An 18,667-nucleotide genomic window follows, 5' to 3' on the forward strand; every position below is an offset into this window, starting at 1 on the left:
CTGCATTACTCATCAGAAATAAGTCCAAGTTTTACCAGGACTGCAAAGAAAAACATCACCATTAATCTGAAACTCCTGCTCAGCTAAACCAGTAGAAACATCCAAGTGTATGTTAAAAGTAGCCTTATTGCAGTTCATTTCTAGATGATATTTATTACTTAATGAGGACCGGGACATTCTGAATTTTCAAGGTCAAGATTGGAATTGGTGTCGATAGGGTTGAGTACTTCATTGTGACGTTAGGATTAAGGTGAGAGGCTGTGAAATGAAATATGCCAGTCTGAGTCCTCATAAAGATAGTAGAAAGGGTTCCAGCATTACTGCAGGTGTTGTTATTTTAAATTACTTCCTCAGGAGAATGTGTGCTGGTGATGAAAAATGTTATGAGGCAGAGGGTGTGTGTGTGTTCATTTTGGCTGGTTCTCACATCTTGAAAGGGCTGTTTGAGGGTTAAGACTGAATTCAAGGGTTAAGGTAAACTGTGAGGGTGACTTAGCCTCAGATTTAGGGTCAGGCACGAGGAGCTGGAATGCCTAATGTCAACGAATGTCCTTACAAAGATAGAAGTCCAAACGTGTGTGTCAGCATTGCAGGTAGTTATTTTAAGCGTTATTATGAGAACACGTGCTGATGGTGAAAAATGTAATGCGGACACAACGTGTGTATGTGTGTGCGCATGTGTGTGTGTGTGTGAGAGAGAGCGCGTTGTTGGGACTCAGCTCGTGTTTGATGTCTCAGGATGAGCTCACTGAGGGTTCGGGCGCATCAGCCCGGGGCAACAGGAGCTGACAGGTCCCCGGGGCCATCATTTCTCCATGCTCTAATTTCATGACAGAAGAAGACATTTTTTATTGCGGGGTCGCCTGCAGCACGCCGTTCCCCGCACGCTGGCCTCGTGGATGGGGGCGGGGGGGGGGGTGTGGAAAGACTGTCGACATAAATCATCCCCAAACTACAGTCGCTCCGCTGCTGGAGCTGACCCAGAAAAAGTGAATCCCCCTCCTTTTGCGCTTCACCGTGCTGAGAACTCAGCCTCGAACTCTCGCGATGTTTCGCGTGACCTCACCTCATCGCTTGGAAAACGGGTCGGGGAGGGGGGAGGGGGGGGGTGAAGTGAAGAGAGGCTCATCAGAAGCGGCTGACGCGGCGCTGCGAGCTGCGGCCACGGAAAGAGGTGAGAGGGCGTCGTTGTTGTTATCTCCGGCGTTTTCTTATTTATTTGAAGGGCGAAAGTCAGCTCGCCGCTCGGTTGTCCCGCAGCAGGGACATCTTCTACCTTCCTTTGTTTCAGCGGGGAGCTGCACTTTAACGGGAGCGCTGTTGGCGCGCGGGCAGCGGGTGTTGACACAAGCCGGAAGCTCGGCGAGCTCCGTTTATCCTGCGCGTTTCTCCTCCGCGTTTATTTAAAAAATAAAAATGAACCGAGAGCTCCGAGGCGCGATGAGCAGCTCCTCCGGGCACCCTCCAGTCAAAGGCCACATTGTGTTTGGCCCTAGAGGGGAGAGGGGGGGGGGGCAGGACGGGCTGATTTATATCTGATCATGCGGAGCTCCGGCTGCTCTGAGCGGCTGCTGCTGAGTCCGCGGGAGGGACGCCAAAGTAGAGCCAACCCCCCCCCGGCAACTGCGCGCAAATTCCCATTTCTAACGAAGTTTGATAAATGGCTTTGTAATCGATCAACTGGCGCGAACACATTTAAAAGCGGCTGATTACATCACTGCAGTTTTCTGTGTAAAATGCACGTGCGGTGCATATTTTCCCCTCGAGCCTCATTGCAAGAGATGCATAAATCATTTCTCAATGTGGAGAGGGCAGCGGTGAGTTACTGTAAATGGATGAGCAGCCAGAAGCCCCTGGAGGGGAAAATTGGGATCTTCTAAGTCCTCTTAGCTGCAGGAAAGACTAAATAATAGGAGGACTGTTGCACAGCTGGCTCCAGATTTAGTGTCTGAATGGAAAAGTGAATCCTTGTGACTTCTGAGCCACACAGGAAGGAAACTCCATAAAATGGAATAAGGAGGAGGAAAAACATGGGTTGCGACTGAAGTCACTCCAGAAACCAGATCACATATCCTGCAGGTCTCCGTGAAGGCGGCGTTGTGGGTCTCACGAACACGGCGAGTTTGAGTGTGTTTTTATTTGGTGAGGTGTGTAAAATATTTGCCGCTGGCTCGCTCTCAAAGGTTGCTGACACAGAGGCTTTTATGACTTCAGCGGTCCTCAGATCCAGGTGCCGGGCTGGGATTCACGGGAAGCCTGTCGGGAGCGGCGGGAAGTGCTCAGGCAGGGAGAATCTGGAGCTCTGTGCCGTACAAAGGTCGCGGAATGCAGAGGTTTGACAAGCGGTTGTGATTTTACTGCAGGGAGTGGGAGTCCACCCCGAGGTGAAGGAGAAATTGAGCTCACTCCTTGTTGAAAACTGGCGCCTGTAAATGTTGGGCTCGCCTCCACTGCCTCGCTGTGTTTCCTGTTTGGGTTTCTGACCTCGGCCGCGAAGCTCCGTCAACGCGCCGATATTTGACCCGTTTCTGGCAGCCTTTGTTGCAGGGCGGTGCAAAAATACCCGCCGGGTTGTGAACTCGCCTCATTGTTTGACGCGCCAGCTGGCGGAGAGCCGAGCTGATAATCTGATTTAAGAAATGGAGCTGGGATGTTTCTAAGAAAGGTGATTTTTCTGCCTGTGTCTGCAGGGAGCTGCAGCCATGGAGTGGAGGTAAAAGCTAATCCGCGGATGGCAGATTACACTTCCTGTGGCGCGACGACATCATGATAAGCTCCCTCCTACCACCGACCCCGCTGTAGCTGTCATCTTTTGCTATGCTGAGCAAGAGCTCCTGGACCTTCGCTCTGTTGCCATGGTGACCCCGTAGCTAGCACCAGTCGCCATGGGAACATCCAGGATGTTTCGCATCTTTGTTGTCCTTGGCACGGTCTTCATGATCCTCCTGATCATCATCTACTGGGACGATGTCGGGGCCTCTCATCTGTATTTGCACGCCCCTGTCTCACCTGGCCCCAAAATGTCCCCGCCCCCCGCTGTCCCGCATAGGCCGCAAACCTCCCGCGCCCCGTCCTTCCTGTCCGACATCGACGCCTTCGTTAACCAGTTCCTTGAGCCGGGGACGGGCGAGCCCACGGACCAGGTGCCCGTGGACACGAGCAACCAGTCGGAGAAGGCGGAGGAGAGGTACATTCCACGGCAGGAGTGGAAGACTCACCTGAGCCCAGTGGCGGCGGAGCTCCGAGACCGACAGGTGGGTTTTTATCATCATCACGTCTGTGCGGGGAATCTCTAACAGCATTGGAGCAGATGCTCGGCTCCCTGCCGACTCCTTGTTTTGCGTCTGTTTGGGTCAGAGGCTCCTGATGAGTGGAGTTAGACAATCGGGGCTCAGAGAGGAGCAGAACCAGGTTTAACAGCAAGATTAGTCGGGATCCCCGAGTAGATCCCAGCGCTTTAGAGGGATTTTCAAACATGCTCGGTATGGCTTTTTTCTGCCTCCTGCACCAACCATCCCAGGAGATCTAACATTTAGAGGATGAAATGGGTGAAAATGCATATTGATGATGGAAGCAGGTCCAACATGCAGAGGAGGGCCGACCGATTTTGGTAAAGATGATAAAGTGAAAAAGGTTGTTTTTTTTCATCTGGGAGATATATTTAGACTTTTCTTTTGGAAACATTCCAAGGAGGAAGTGTGAAGTGCCCCGACAGCAGGATCCACCTCTGCCATTTTAGGTTATTTCCTCCAACAGCTCCAAACTGTGAATCCATTATTTATCAACCACAAATGGTGCCTGAACAGTCATCATTGTTGGGATAAATATTTTAGGTCCATCTGAAAAGGAAGGTTCTCCAAGCTGTCAGGACTTTACTCAGAAAGCGAGATGGCCTAAGCTGCAGGGATCTCAGTGATGCCTCAGATGAGTGTGATCAGCTGACCTCCCTGGTCTGTGAATGACTGGTTCTTCTGACACATTCTCTCTAATATGTAACCGAAGGCTTCGGAAGCCCGTTCAGACCGTCCTGGCTTCCAGGAAACAAAATGTCTAACTTCTCCACCTTTTGTGTTTGGGCCGTGTGAAACCTCGGAACCAGGAGCAGCGGCGGCAGTTACTTCAGGAGATGTGCACAAACGACAGCGTAGCCTTTCCCGGCAAAAACCGTTCTTTCGATGACATTCCCAACAAGGAACTGGATCACCTCATCGTGGACGACCGCCACGGGATCATCTACTGCTACGTCCCCAAGGTGAGAAGCTGTTTGCTCTGTGATGTCTGTGTGGCGCCGCTAACGGTGCCGCGCGTCTGCCCCCCACCCCAGGTAGCCTGTAGCAACTGGAAGCGCATCATGATAGTGTTGAGCGAAGGCCTGCTGAAGGACGGCGTGCCCCAGAGGGATCCGCTGGCCATTCCCCGAGCCCTGGTCCACAACAGCAGCATGCACTTTACTTTTAACAAGTTCTGGAAACGTTACGGCAAGTTTGCGAAGCACCTCATGAAGGTGGGTTCAAACGCCGCACTGCCCGGCGAGGTGTAACGGCTCTCCCCTGTGCTAATCTGGATCTTCTTTTCGAAGGTGAAACTGAAGAAGTACACCAAATTTATTTTCGTGCGGGACCCCTTTGTGCGCCTCATCTCCGCCTACCGGAACAAATTCGAGCTGCCCAACAACGAGTTCTACCGGCATTTTGCACAGGTCATGCTGCGTCGCTACGGCAACCAGCCAACGCCTCCCGCCTCCGTAGATGAGGCGTTTGAGGCGGGCATCCATCCCTCGTTCTCGAACTTCATCCAGTACCTGCTGGACCCCAAAACGGAGAAGGAGATGCCCTTTAATGAGCACTGGCGGCAGGTTTACCGGCTTTGCCACCCTTGCCAGATCCAGTACGACTTTGTGGGCCATCTAGAGACGGCGGAGGAGGACGCGGAGCACCTGCTGCGCCTGCTCCGCGTGGATAATGTGGTGGAGTTCCCCACCTCCAGCAGGAACCTTACGGCCAGCAGCTGGGAAACCGACTGGTTCAGCACAGTGCCCGTGGAAGCACGGAGAAAACTCTACAAGCTGTACGAGCCCGACTTCAGGCTCTTCGGCTACCAAAAACCAGACTCTGTCCTCAACGAGTGACTCTTGTTCCTACAAAATGGCTTCTGTAACGCTCCAGCACCTGGCTTTCTTTTTATAATCACAGAAATGACAAGCACACGCTCCTCACATCACCGTGCACGGTCAGTGTAGCCCACGACACACAGCAACACCCTCTTTGATGCCATCTCTGGTGGTTGTGATATCGCACTTTGCATGTAAGACTTGTAATAAGTGAGTGAGACGGAGGAAATGACGTCACAAGAGTCTGTTTTTTTTTGGTTCTGACCTCGGCGGAGTTGTCCTACATGTTCCAGTGGTCCCAGCTGTCAAGTACAGCGAGCGTTCAGGGCGATTTCCTTAAAAAAGGTTTTGAAACGGAACCCGTGACAGTAGTCAGCACCGTACAGAAGCATTTCATGGCTCATTAGGGAGACGCAGCGCGTTGTCCGACCTCATTTCACGTACTTCCCGTTTGCAGGAATCATTTTCGCAGCGTAACAGAAGAAAAGCAGCAGCAGCTCCATAAGGAGACCGTTTAAATATTAATTTCATCCTGGTTCGATGCACAAGGACAAGGCTCGTTCCTTTCAAACATGCAGCAGTTCCAAAAGGAACCTTTCCCACGCGCCGCTCGTCACGCTACATTTTGTAGGCAACAATGTAGGACAAAATGTAACCCTGGAGAGGACGCCGGTGTTGCTTCTCCCACCGAAACAAAGTATTTTTTTACGGTAGGATTCGGGATTATTTGAGGCGAGGGGCTTAGGGAGCAGCATTTTCCCTCATTAGTGCGATACCAGTGCTCTGTCGGGAGGATGCGTCGCTCCGCGGTGGATGAGGCTGCGGGTCAAGTTCCGCCTCCTGGGTGTGGTTCGGGCGCAGGGTTTATGCGCGGCCTGGGAGCTGGGGTTAGTGCCTTTGGGTTGTAAAAGTTTACACAAAAAGGAGTATTTTTGTAGATGGACAAACCCAGCGACGGACAAGAAAAGTGTTGGATGATATGAGAGCCCTTCAACAGCTGTGTGTGTCTGTGTGTGTGTGTGTGTGTGTGTGTGTGTGTGTGGTGTCACCATCGTGCAGGACATAAATGTTTGACTGTTGTTTCTGCCTTCTTTTGTTTTATATAAACAAATGTGTTTTTTATTGGTTTTTTTATCAGTCTTCATCTGTTTTGCATTTCTTTAAACTCGAGCAGTTCAAGAGTTCAAATGACCAACGGAACCACAGAACTATTTTGTAAAGAAAAAAGTTTATATATTGTCAGAATAAATGCCGTCAGTATCTTGCTTTGGTCACTCAGTGGAGTCACTGTCTTCTTACATAGTTGCATTTTTAAACAGCCAGACTTTACAAACCATTCTAAACATTTAGAACATCGTTAATGGTTGGTTTTAGTATTCAAATCTCGAATAGTCCTTGGCATCGCCAAGGTCGAGGGTTGCAGGGAGTTTACATTCATGGGCTGGAGAAACAGCAGCAGAAAATATCAAGATGAAGTGTTGTGCTTCATTTATAGTCGCGTCAGTATCTGATCTGCACAGATTATTGATTTTTTTTTTTCATCTTTTGGAAGAATCAGAAATCACCTCTGAGAAGCTCATCTGTTGCCACGCCAACAGGTCAGGACTCACACACAGTTCCCAGCAGCTTACGGCCCTGCGTGACCGTGCACGCTTGTAATTCCTCGCTGATGAGACATGTCAGGCAGATCATGAGTGCATTCCTGAGTGATGGGAACATCAAGGGTTTTTAAAATGGACATCTTAAAACAGGCCCGATCTTGTGAAAGGCCTCTGCTACGATTTTGACTGATACGGCTGTGAGAACTGGATGGGATATAGAATATGAGCCATTTTATCATGAAGTCCATCAGCAGCGATGGTCCGTGGTTTCCTCAGGGTGGCGCTGTTGCCAATGTTTATGCAACGGACAACTTAAAGAGAAATCTGCGAAGCAGAACGAGGTCATATTAGATTTTTAAGAACACTAATTAATTCTCTGGTAAAATATTTAGTAAATTGAGGCTCTGAGGTCCCGACAAAGGCGCAAAGGCACCAGGTACCGGGTCGGAACACTCATTGGATAAACGTTCATCAAATTCCAACATTGATATTCAGTGAACACTGGCTCCTATTTGATACTTCGTTCATTAGTAATCATCATTAGTAACTATACTGATACAGTGGTGATTTATTACAAAAAGAATAAAGTTTCACCTGTATTGCTCTAAATAATCTACAATATTTGAACACTAATTTATAGCATAGTTGCGTCGACGTCCCTCTAGTGGCCAGGATGGGCAACTACAACAACGTAAGGAAAAGAAAATGTTTAAACTACTGAAATTAAGTGATTAGATTACATTTTAACGGCATTAGAGAAGTATTTCAGACTGCACTATGGCACTGATTACACATTTCAGGTGCAGGCATTTAGCAATGCCTTTAATAAACATTTATAACATCTTGGTCATAGATGGAATTGATCTTTTTTAATCTTTATGATTAACAACTGACGTCTTCAGTCCAATCCTGCAGTTCATACATTTTAGTACTGATGAAAAAATAATAATAAAAAAGCCTGAACCTCATGAGCACTATCTGAACCATCAGAGGAACTCATTTTCAGATGCTCGATTTAGCATTCGCGTGTGGATAAAAATAAACAAAGACAACCTGAGCTTTGGCAGGATCACGCTCAGTTGTAGCCTGTTTTCTAAAGAAATTCTAAAGAATATGAAAATGATGGTGGGATTTTGAAAAATATTTAGATTTAGAATTTGTGGACAACCGAATCTATTTTTCTTAACCCTCAGTGCTCGCTTTGATGAGGTATCCATTGAAAGTGATGTAGATGTCCACATCGTCGCTGTAGATCGCATTCTCCCGCTCCCTCTTGTACAGTCGGACCCACACCTCATCGCCCTGCTCCAGCTCCAGCATCACGCTCTGACTCTGCATGATGGAGCGGTCGCTGGGCTGGGCGTACACGATGGTCTGCTCTTCGTCGTTCTTCATGAGGTGCAGGTACGTCTCTTTGAAGTTCCATGTGTGGATGTTGACGTTGAAGAAGTAGACCCCCGGCACGTGGCAGGCGAATTTCCCCCTGAACATGTCGAACTGGTGGTCCAGGTTGACGAACACTGTGTCGAACACCAGGGCCTGGTAGGACTCCAGGCTGTGGAGGGATTTGCGACGGCCCACGGAGAAGGCCGAGTGCTGGAGTTTGCACAGGTCTCCGGGTGGACCTGCCTGACCTTTGCTGCCCTTGGAGCCCGTGGGACCTGGCGAGCCCGTGGGGCCTTCATGTCCAGGTTTCCCAGGCGTTCCTCTGTCGCCGCGGTCGCCTTTGTCACCTGTGCATGAGTCACCTCATCAGAATAAAGTGGCGGCTCAATAGAGACGTAGCTCAAAATAGCATGTGGGGCTTGTCCATCTAAGACTAGATGAGGCGGACTCATATCGTACCTTTGAGGATGGTCATGTTGATGTAGGTGCGGACCTCTGGAACATGGCCGAACCTCGCTGTAGGAGGTGGGGATCCGCTGCCCTCCAGCATCTCCAGGTCATCACAGCACTGCCTGCAGGGCGGAGGCAGCAAGGTCACCGGGGAGGCGAAGGACACGAGGAGGAGGAGGAGACCCAACATGGCTGCGCTCACACGGAAAAGAGGAAAAAAAGTGCCAGATGAGTGCTTGAAGTACAGATATTTGATCCAGATCTGCACTGACATGAATTTATTAAACAGCTTTGGAACCGCTGATTAAACTGATATAAAGATTCCTCATCACATTTAGCGCGTTAGCACTTTCTCCCCAGGCTCGGTGAGACGCCGCTCGCGCTGTTAGCTTCCTAACCGTTCAGGAATATTTCAGCGATTAGGCCAGCGTGCACTGATTGGGTTGGGTCACTTTTTCGTGATCATAAACAAATGGTAGAAAAGTAGCTGACAGAGGTAGAAAAGAATTTACTGGAGATGATTGTGTTTCCAGATTCAGTACACACACACACACACACATCTTCATACTTTGTAAGGACCTAGATCGACATAATGCATTTCCAGCTGCTAAGCCTGACCCTAACTATCCTATCCAACGCTGGCCCTGACCCTCATCCCGATGCTGACCCTGACCCTGGCCATGAACCTAAATCTTAATTTAAACTCAACCTTAAAACCACATCTTAACCCTCAAATAGTCCTTTAGTTGAAGTGGTGAGGACCAGCCAAAATGTCCTTACTTTCCAAAAATGTCCTCACTTTGCTAGAAGAATGAGTGTTTTTGGTATCCTGTATGTAGTAAGTACAAGCATACAGGGTATGTAAATCAGTGCAAATATCAGCAGTTCACTTTAAGCTCTTTATACTGACGATATTAAACATTGTTAACCTCGTTCGGCTGACATCACTCCTCCCTGTGTACTGATCCACAGCAATGATGCAGAGGTTTTATTCCCTATTGGTGCCCATCCTGCAGCAGAGGCACTCACACTCAGAGGTCGCTCACACTAGAGGTCACACACACACACACACACACAGACACACACACACAGACACACACACACCAATTGATCAACAGTTATTTACACGTTTTGACTCCTGCTGGTTTGTTCCAGAGAGGTTGAGGCGAGCTGAGTGTTTTCCAGCAGGAAAAGGCCGCGGCTGTTTGCCAAACTCCCAGTGCTCAGCAGCTGGAACAGTGTGTGTGTGTGTGTGTGTGTGTGTGTTTGGACAGGACAGCTGCATCCACGCAGGACGGAGCAGCTCTGCAGGCACACACACACACACACACACACACACACACACACACACACACACACACACAGAGTCAGTTGAGTGTTCATTTCCTGCTGATATTCTTATAGTTACTTGCATTTTCTGGGGAATAAAACACGTCAAACTGCACAGAAACGAGGAAGCGAGAAAAGACGCAGCACACTCTGATCAGACCCTGAAGACCAGCAGCAGGAGGTAGAAACCAGTGTTCCCAGCAGCAGCAAATATACACAATCAGGACAGAACTCCAACCACGCTGTAAAAAGTTAGTTTGGGACCTATTAGAAGTTTGAGTTAACAGGATTTACGCTGCAGATTCCTGCTTCCTTGTGAGATTATTAGCTGTTAGTTTAGTCCATCTGCACATACGACCGCTGCCGTGGGGACTGTGACACAGAGCATCACATGACCGGTCCGGAGACCAGACCAGAGCCAGGATGCATTTTTACATTACATCATTTTACAAGCATCCTTGATTCTATGAGACATCTTGTTGAGGCACTTTTCTCACTCCCGACATCTCACCACACAGAAGCCAAGGTCTCATGTCAATCGCAGGTTTCCAGCAGGTGGTTCCTGTCAGATCCAACAGGTTTATCCTGCCTCAGACAAATGCTATTGTGCGGGGGGGTGGGGGTGGGGGTGGGGGTGGGGGTGGGGGTGGGGGTGGATTGAGTCACACATCCGACCACAATAACGCTAAAGTCTCGCTTGCAGCATTTCATGGGAATCGACCTCACCTCGTTCTGCAGCCGCTTCAGTCCGCCGAAGAGGCGACGCTGGAGAGCCGGGCTCCCAAGTCAGCGCCTCCTACCCCCCCCAGCCCCTCCTTCACACTGTGGGAGTGAGCTGGAGGATTCTGCACAAGATGTCTGGATCTGAAAAAGTCCAGCAGCCGATGATAAAGTGGGCGGCGGGATGAGGTTATCCAGGAAAAATAGAGCTCGCCATCCTCACTCAGGGCTCCTTCAGCCTGAAACACACTCTGAGGAACATCTAATAAAGTGAGGACTTTGCTAGTCAGACGATGAATATAAAGGGAACTTCCCGGATGTCGAAGGGAGTCAGTCAGGAATCCGTTACAACAAATCCGAAACAAGACCGTAGTGAGTCCCGTGCACAGCCGTATAGCCAACCAGCTCATTTTAAAACAAATCCAGCTGGCTGGAGCTCCATGTCTGCCTCTGCTGCAGCTGCAGATACCAGAACACTGGAACGTGCACAGCCGTGCACAGCCGGAGCCCATTATCACCACTGGCCTTCAGACGGCTCCTCTGCAGTCGGCTGAAAACAACATTCCTTCATTTCCCCCCCAATTATCTTGAACTGAAGGTTGACCAACACTCTTCTTTCTTTCTTTCTTTCTTTCTTTCTTTCTTTCTTTCTTTCTTTCTTTCTTTCTTTCTTTCTTTCTTTCTTTCTGTGGTGGAAGGAGTGCGAACGAGAGAGAGCGAGAGACTGAAAAAAGCTCCTTAGTTTAGCGAGTGTGTGTGTGTGAGTTTGTGGGGCGGCCGACCGCGTGCGGCCGTCATGGCGGCGAACGCCAACTTGAACGGGTTGAGCAGGAGACACGGGGTGAAGGTGGGAGCGGGCTCCGTGCTCAGTGTGGAGGAGGTGGCTCTGGCTGTGGGCCAGGAAATCGGTCCCAGCTCCGTGAAGTCCTCATGAAGACCAAAGGCATGAGGGGTCCTGATTTGGAGATTTACTTCCCCGACAAGCTCCTCTTCATCCAGTCAGCCGGTCATTGGATCAAACACAGAGTGGTGTCGGACCTGACCGACCCTGAGATCTTTCGGCTGAGGAAACATACGGGCAAAGCCAGGAAACAACTGAGAGAACTGTCCAACAAGAGCACCAGCTCGTAGGCCGACTGGCTGGGAAGGGATGGAGCCCCCCCCCCCCCACTGGAGCCTGCCTGACGAGCCACCACCGTTTCCCTCTCTAGGATGGATCTCTGTGTCAGACCAGTGCCTGTTTCTGTTCCGAGCGAGAGACAATATTTCAAGTGTGCGATGAGTTACTGTTTTTTGTTGAATTCTATTTATCGTACCTTATTGTCACTACTGTGTTGTCAACAGGGTGTGAAATTTGTAAATAAAGTGTCAAAAAAAATCTTTCTTTCTCTCTTTCTCACTCATCCAACCTGACATCACAGAGTTGAGCCAGACTTCTACGTCTTTATTGGTGTTGACTGTCAGCGATACAAAGAGTCATCTTGTTTGGATGACGACAACGGGCGGCGCGGTAATACAAGTGATAAAAGCAGCCGTGAAATGAATGAAGATAACGTCTGCTTGTTTTTCTCCAGCATGCTGAGATGCAGATGTTGATAATGTGCTTCTGCGCATTTACGAAGTGAAAATAAAATCAAAAAACTGGCCTCGGAGAGGAGAATGTGGTGTGCGGTGCATTTCCTGTGTCGGGACATCTTGTTGTGTTACTACTGTGTGTCAGTCACACTTGGAGCATGAACCTTTGTGCTGAAATGGAAAGTGGAAAATGTGCCTTAAGCCGCCCCGTGGCTGAATGTCAATGATGTTGAGCGGATGTTGCAGGTTGGGGGCAGAGTTAAATGTCAAACCACAATCTAATACACACACACACTCACACACACCACCATGACCACTTGACAGGACACGTAAACACAAGGGTGCATCGCAGGATGCGGAACGTTGACCCGTTTTGACCGCAGGTTCGCTTTGGTTGGGTCCCTGCAGCTCACGTGACGCCGTGTCATGGAAATATTCAGGGTGTGGGGAGACAAACAGAGTCAAGATGATGAAAAAAGGTGTCGGTGCTGAACCAGCCAGCACAAGTGCGACAAGCCTGCGAAAGCTTTTTCCTGCTATGGCTCCTCGTTGGGTTCTTCTCTGTGTGCCTTCCAGGACCACGACATGATTACATTAACGTTTAAAAAAAGCCTGTTAAAATAACAGCCGGACAATAAAAACAAGTCGCCACGTGATGCGTGTTCTGCAGGTTGTCAGATGGATTTGTTGCTGAACGTCATGTGGAGCTCTTTGAGCGTCAGGTATCCGGTTCTGCAAGGCTGCTCGTTCATGGAGGAGGACCTGCAGACGCTGCCCCCCTCAGCCGAGTCCACCGGGGGGTCGCCGCTGGAGAGGTGAGGGGGGCTGAGCAGAGGGGGCTTGGGAGGGCGCTGAGGAAGGAGACCCAGGAGAGGACAAATCTGGTCCCCTGAAACTTCACTGTCCGTCTCTTTTGACTCATCTTCTTTTCTGAAGCTGAATCCAGAGTCGGGGCTCTGCGACTCCCGCTTCAGGCTCTCGTAACTGCGAGTGTTCCCAAAGGAGGAGCAGAGAGACCCGGAGACGCCGGCGTCCCCGCTGTCGCCTTCATCCGGGTAAGCGGAGGAGGCGGGGGAGCGCACGGTTGGAGCTGAGCCGCTGAATGAGCTGGACGGGAAATAGCCAATATTGAAGAAGGAAGACAACGAGGGGGAGGAGCCGCTGGCGTCTGACTGCATCGGAGCGCTGGGGAAGACGGAGGAGGGAGGAGAGACCGAGGCCACGGCGGCGTCACACACCTCGATCGCAGAGATGCCCTCGATTGGCTGTGTGATGAAGAAGGCCTCAGCGGGATTGAGCCAAGCCTGGAAGCAAAATAGACGGTCTAAACTCAAATCCAGCCATCAATAGCTGAACCTCAAAATCAGACAATGAATGGATGGATGGATGGATGGATGGATGGATGGATGGATGGGTGGGTGGATGGATGGATGGATGGATGGATGGATGGATGGATGGATGGATGGATGGATGGATGGATGGATGGATGGATGGATGGATTTCCTACTTTTAGATTTCCTTCATAGAGAGACTGAAGGGTGCAGAAGTATTTCGAAGGGTTTGGCACCGGTTTCTTCTTGTAGATGCTGAAAGAACAAATGATCAAACACACCACAAAGACACACACGATTGTACTATGTTTGTGAGGACGTTCATAGACGTAAAGCATGTGAGGGCCAACTAAAATGTTGCTTGAACAGGAACACATAATGACCTCTTCCTGAAACATCCGGCGTAAAGGACCAGAATGACAACGCAGACGACCCCCAAACTCAAAATCAGCCCCGTCACCAGCGGCATCAGATCCAGGGTCCAATCTGAAACTAAGAGCTCCTTTTATCTCACATCTTACACCAGAACATCGGGACCTGGGATCTAAAGCATACTTTCGTCCCTCTCTGTCTCCACGAACCAGGAGGTCGTCGGACTCCAGTTGCTCCAGTACTTGTTTGGGGATTCATTTGGTCGAACTCTCACCCTGACGTCACAGAGTCCCGTCATCTTGGAGGATGGAACTCTGAGCTTTTGATCTTGTGTATAGAGGTCCTTGGCCTCCTGTGACGGGAGACACTGAATTAGCCTGATATTTTTTCTACGAGGACATAAACCTGCCATAAATGGAGCAGACGAACCCCCCAGATGTGCAGAACAGGGTCTGATAATGTATATAGAGAGACGGTGGAGAGGGACAGTGATTGAGCAGAGTTGGACAGTGAGGCTTCGCAGGACAAAAGGTTTGAATTGCAGCCACCGAGAAACAGCAAAGAAACGCTGCAGTGGTGACGAGAGAAATGAGGGAAAAGGTCCACAATGTCCAACATTGAAACAAACATGCCCAAAATTGACACTAACAGGTCCAACATTGACACTAACAGGTCCAACATTGACACTAACGGGTCCAACATTGACACTAACGGGTCCAACATTGACACTAACAGGTCCAACGTTGACACTAACGGGTCCAACATTGACACTAACGGGTCCAACATTGACACTAACAGGTCCAACGTTGACACGAACATGTCCGACATTGACAGTTACAGGTCCAACGTTGACACTAACATGTCCAACATGTCCTGTGGAGACTGACAGAAATGTATAAGGGTGGGAAACAACTACGCAGCTGCAGCTTAGAGGACATCGCCACCCCAATAAGACTCCAAAGCAGAGTACAGTTAGCTGACCGAAACATTTAGGTTAGTTTAGGTTACAATTCTGATTGTAAGAGCCGCTGTATAAATAAATAAAGATTGATTGATTGATTGACTGATTAGAGAAGAGATGCAGAACAGGTTAACCTCCGCTGTTAGAGGTTAAGGTCCAAACTTTTCTTGCGTGCTTCATCCCTCTGAGGGTGAGAGCGCTGGAGCCGATCCCAGCTGCTTATGGGCGTAGGCTCGGTACCACCCTGAATTAGTCACTGCAGGGCCCTATGGGACCATCTGAGGTTGGCACCTTGCTCAAGGGTACCATGGTGGATCAGAGGTCTCAGCCCAACACTGTACATATTGTTGCATTATCATTAAAATGGTCATTTATCCGTGCACTGTTCCGTGCACTCACCTCCCACTGTTGATTCGTCTGCTTGATCTGAACGTGGAACTCGCCGGACTCGAATCTAGACCAGGGAGCGCTGGGACCCCAGGATATCGAGCTGTCGTTGGCTGTGGTATTAACCACGGGAGCGGTCGGGGGATTCATTTTGACTGCGCACACAGACACGTGGTGTTTATCGAGGGTGTAAGGAGCCAGGCGTAACCTTCTGAAAGGGCCTCACTGTGGCTGCGCGGCTGGTAGGCGGTCAGGTTCTGCACCAGCGCCCCGTCACACTCCATCCTGATAGAGGGAATTTTACGATAGGGGTTGAACTCCTGGTGTGTGATGGAAGGTGAGCGGGTCAGAAAAGGATAAAAATGAATGACAGGGTTTTGATTGATGATCCGGTGACTTACCGTTTTTTCAAAAACAACGCTGCAGCTAGGAGGAGAGTTGCCGAGCTGCTCCAACCTGCAGGAGCGACTACCAAAAGAAACGTTAAGAAAGTGTTAATGAGGCTGATGCTTCATCTCAAGGGAAATGCCAGCACGGTGGATAGAAAGTACATTATTTCTCTGCTCCCTTTCCTCACAATCCGGATTTTTTCCACGCCAGAGATGGAACAGTTAGCGCCTGGAGCCCGAGCGGCGCCGTGCCACCCACAGGTGACGGTGTTGACGTAGTCATTTACACAGAGGAGACCTGGAACTAAGAGACAGAAGACATGGAAGAGCCGTCTGTTTCACCTGATGATCTACCCCCCCCCATCATCCCTGCAGTTTTACCTTCGGGGCCGTCGGCAGGAGAGGCCACATCCAACGAAAGCAGGAGAATCAGCAGGTGCAGACAGCGGTGGGTCGCCATAGTTACAACACAATCACTGAGGAGTAAACACAGCACATCAGGTTGAGACCAGAGAACCTCTTGTGTAAAAATAGCTTGCACTCGGTGCAAAATGATGACCCGAAACCACCCCCCCCCCTCTCTTGGTAGGTGAATGTCTTCCTCATTGTCTCAACAGCCAATCGCCATCGGGCTGACAGAACAATAGCAGATCCACGGGTTCGCAAAAAACCGCTGAAGCGAAGAAGGTGTTGAAATGAAACTTGACCGGAATGAGAACACAGGAAGTGGCGCTAAACCGGCGACAAAGTTGGCCCGACGACGTGACGCAGTACCGAGTGAATACATCCCCCCCAACTGATGAGGGTCGGTCACCGCTACCGACCTTCACCTTTCAAATGACTGAAACAATAACGACGGACGCTAAACCTGTTCCTAAGGCATTTTAGAAGATTACCTGGTGATCGTCGCCGTGGGGTCTCAGGGGCCCTCTGGAGGAAGCTCATCTTCGGTCTCGTTTCCTGACTCTCTGAAGAGATCTCTTTCTCCGCCACTCATCCCTCCATCTCTCTCTCTCTCTCTGGTTTTTCGTGTTCGTGCCGACTTCTGTTTGCAGCTACAGTGTTTCTGTCGCAGACAGGAAACCTTACATGGTGATGAGTGATGGCGAGAAAGGGGACCGAGGTGGCGGCAGTGGGGGTGGTCACCTGGCGCCTCCCCTCAGCTGGGACCCGGACCCCATCATCAACGTGCCTGGAAACTAGTCATATAACGCCAACCACATCCGCTTTCAGGCAGAGCGCGGGTCAGGCTGCAGCAGGAGGAACCAGCAGGTTTTTCTTGTGAAGTGGTCGATATCAGAGAAGTTCATCATTTGATGATAATCAAAGATGTCGCCAGATTTAAAGCCGACAAACCAGAACTCACACATGTGGAAATTAGCGGTGTCGGCTCGAAATTTCAAGGGAGGCTACCCACCTAATTGAAGAAACCGCGGCGGGCGGGCGGGCGGGCGGGCGAGGGAGGGGATGAATTAAATCCACACTCTGTAGACGTGTTGTTGATGAAGAGGTTGACGTGTCGGGCGGCTGTGAGTGTTCTCGGTTACAGCGACGTGCATGAAAACACACACCGAGAAAACTGAACCGCCTCAGAACTGCTGCTGCTCCAGCCACAAGCGCCGCAAACAAGAAGCGGCTGTTTCAGAATGGTTATTTTAATGTCATTTTAGCTGCCTTTTATGTGTTTTTCAGAAGAAACGCAGCTTTCCTTGATCACCCAAGTGGAAAGTGTTGATTTATCTTTAGTGTTTTCATTTGTGCCCCATTACTCCGCCAATTCTGGCACCAAAAACACAGACCAATCTGTTATGCCTCTATTTTAATCCAAATTGTGTTCATCTGTTTGAGGTTAGAACGACATTTGTGTTGAGTCATTAATTAGATTGATGGTCTTGGAGAGCCGTTGTGGCGGCGCCAAGCAGCTCACGCCGACAGACGGATTCATCTCAGCGCTGAACTTCAGCGGGGCCTTGTGCAACACTCCCCCACGTTGTTCTTGCACAGATCACAGAGCGCCACACGCGACGGTTGCCGTTGGGCCCTGCAGAGGTTGATCCGCTGGTGCCCTCGCAGATCATCACGCAGATGAGCGCCGAGGCCTGCAGGTGCGTGGGTCTCGGCGAAAAGGTCAAGCCCGCCATGTCTGAGGCAGGAAGCTGCACAGGAGACCACAGTTAGTGCTCGAAAAGCATCGAGTCGACAGTCTCCACTGGCAGACCACAGGAGGGGGGTGGGGTGCTGTGTAGGTGGAGGCCGTCAAGGTCAAAAAAGGTCTTTTTGCTGACTCACCTCGCACAAACGTCAACGTTCCCTTTCCTGTTCGACATGGTTCATCTATGGGCGCTGAATCAAACAGGTGGTTTAATATGACAGCTTTAGCAGGCCAGCAGTCCTCCTCTGGACACACACACACACACACACACACACACACCCACACACACACGGGTGACGACTTCTACAGCTAGTCATGAAAGGAAGCAGCAGGTAGTAACGAAAAGGGACTTTTTGTGGTTTTTGCTGAAACCGTCTTTTTTTGTTGCTTTTACACCTCACACACGCGATTGTGGACACGCACGCGCGCACACGCACATGCACACAGAGGGAGGTAAACAAAATAACCTCTTCAGCTGCTGCCTGCATTACGAACCATTCAGATCTTTACGTTTTTGGTCAGAGTGGTCACTTTTTCCTTTTGCACTCACCAAAAATCTGACTTGGAGACTGTTTCTGGTTTTATCACAACATTTTAATCTTTGTGGTGGGGTTTCACAGACGGACAATTAAAGATGCAAACTCAATTTATTTGGGAAGCAGTTCCTGAAAACAGAGCTGGGCTAGTGGCTAAAGATGTTAGCGTGCGAACATATTCAACACATACTGTAAAAATACAGGAAATAATCTAAAAGTAAGAAAATCATAAACAAAAGATCACAGTATTGTTAAATTTCTAGATGATTTTTGTGCTTAATGAGGACAAATTGGAACATTGGGCAATAAATGAGAAAATGTTTAAAAATGTTTGAATTTATGATTAAACTTTCTTTCTTCCCTGTTGC

At 49.7% G+C, this 18,667-nt stretch overlaps 3 protein-coding genes across 8 annotated transcripts; 1 reads left to right on the plus strand and 2 right to left on the minus strand.

Annotated features, from left to right (window-relative positions):
• The first annotated feature begins 1,088 nt into the window (after nt 1-1,088).
• LOC101072910 (carbohydrate sulfotransferase 12-like) lies at nt 1,089-6,373 on the plus strand. 2 transcript variants are annotated; one of them, XM_003964417.3, is made up of 5 exons: nt 1,089-1,174; nt 2,691-3,254; nt 4,100-4,252; nt 4,325-4,504; nt 4,580-6,373. In XM_003964417.3, exons 2-5 carry the CDS (start codon nt 2,886-2,888, stop codon nt 5,126-5,128), a joined length of 1,251 nt encoding a protein of 416 aa, XP_003964466.1. In that variant the 5' UTR covers nt 1,089-1,174; nt 2,691-2,885; the 3' UTR covers nt 5,129-6,373. The 2 variants fall into 2 exon arrangements, with proteins under 2 accessions (XP_003964466.1, XP_011602029.1); XM_011603727.2 differs by having other exon boundaries at nt 4,106-4,252.
• Nucleotides 6,374-6,621: 248 nt separating this feature from the next.
• Nucleotides 6,622-11,096, minus strand: c1qtnf6a (C1q and TNF related 6a). 4 transcript variants are annotated; one of them, XM_011603730.2, is made up of 5 exons: nt 10,603-11,096; nt 9,674-9,852; nt 9,477-9,557; nt 8,557-8,739; nt 6,622-8,444 (listed from the first exon to the last, which is right to left on the minus strand). In XM_011603730.2, exons 3-5 carry the CDS (start codon nt 9,490-9,492, stop codon nt 7,894-7,896), a joined length of 750 nt encoding a protein of 249 aa, XP_011602032.2. In that variant the 5' UTR covers nt 9,493-9,557; nt 9,674-9,852; nt 10,603-11,096; the 3' UTR covers nt 6,622-7,893. The 4 variants fall into 4 exon arrangements, with proteins under 4 accessions (XP_011602032.2, XP_011602030.2, XP_011602034.2 ...); XM_011603728.2 differs by lacking the exon at nt 9,674-9,852 and having other exon boundaries at nt 9,477-9,594; XM_011603732.2 differs by lacking the exon at nt 9,477-9,557 and having other exon boundaries at nt 10,603-11,092.
• A 923-nt stretch (nt 11,097-12,019) lies between these two features.
• il2rb (interleukin 2 receptor, beta) lies at nt 12,020-16,762 on the minus strand. 2 transcript variants are annotated; one of them, XM_003964434.3, is made up of 10 exons: nt 16,508-16,762; nt 15,993-16,087; nt 15,774-15,915; nt 15,624-15,690; nt 15,449-15,542; nt 15,235-15,377; nt 14,058-14,226; nt 13,886-13,988; nt 13,679-13,757; nt 12,020-13,475 (listed from the first exon to the last, which is right to left on the minus strand). In XM_003964434.3, the coding sequence occupies exons 2-10, from the start codon at nt 16,069-16,071 to the stop codon at nt 12,846-12,848; spliced, it is 1,506 nt and encodes a 501-aa protein (XP_003964483.2). In that variant the 5' UTR covers nt 16,072-16,087; nt 16,508-16,762; the 3' UTR covers nt 12,020-12,845. The 2 variants fall into 2 exon arrangements, with proteins under 2 accessions (XP_003964483.2, XP_011602027.2); XM_011603725.2 differs by having other exon boundaries at nt 13,886-13,994; nt 16,508-16,761.
• Nucleotides 16,763-18,667: the final 1,905 nt, after the last annotated feature.

This window comes from Takifugu rubripes, chromosome 5 (genome assembly GCF_901000725.2).
Source record: "Takifugu rubripes chromosome 5, fTakRub1.2, whole genome shotgun sequence".
Taxonomy (NCBI): Eukaryota; Metazoa; Chordata; class Actinopteri; order Tetraodontiformes; family Tetraodontidae; genus Takifugu; species Takifugu rubripes.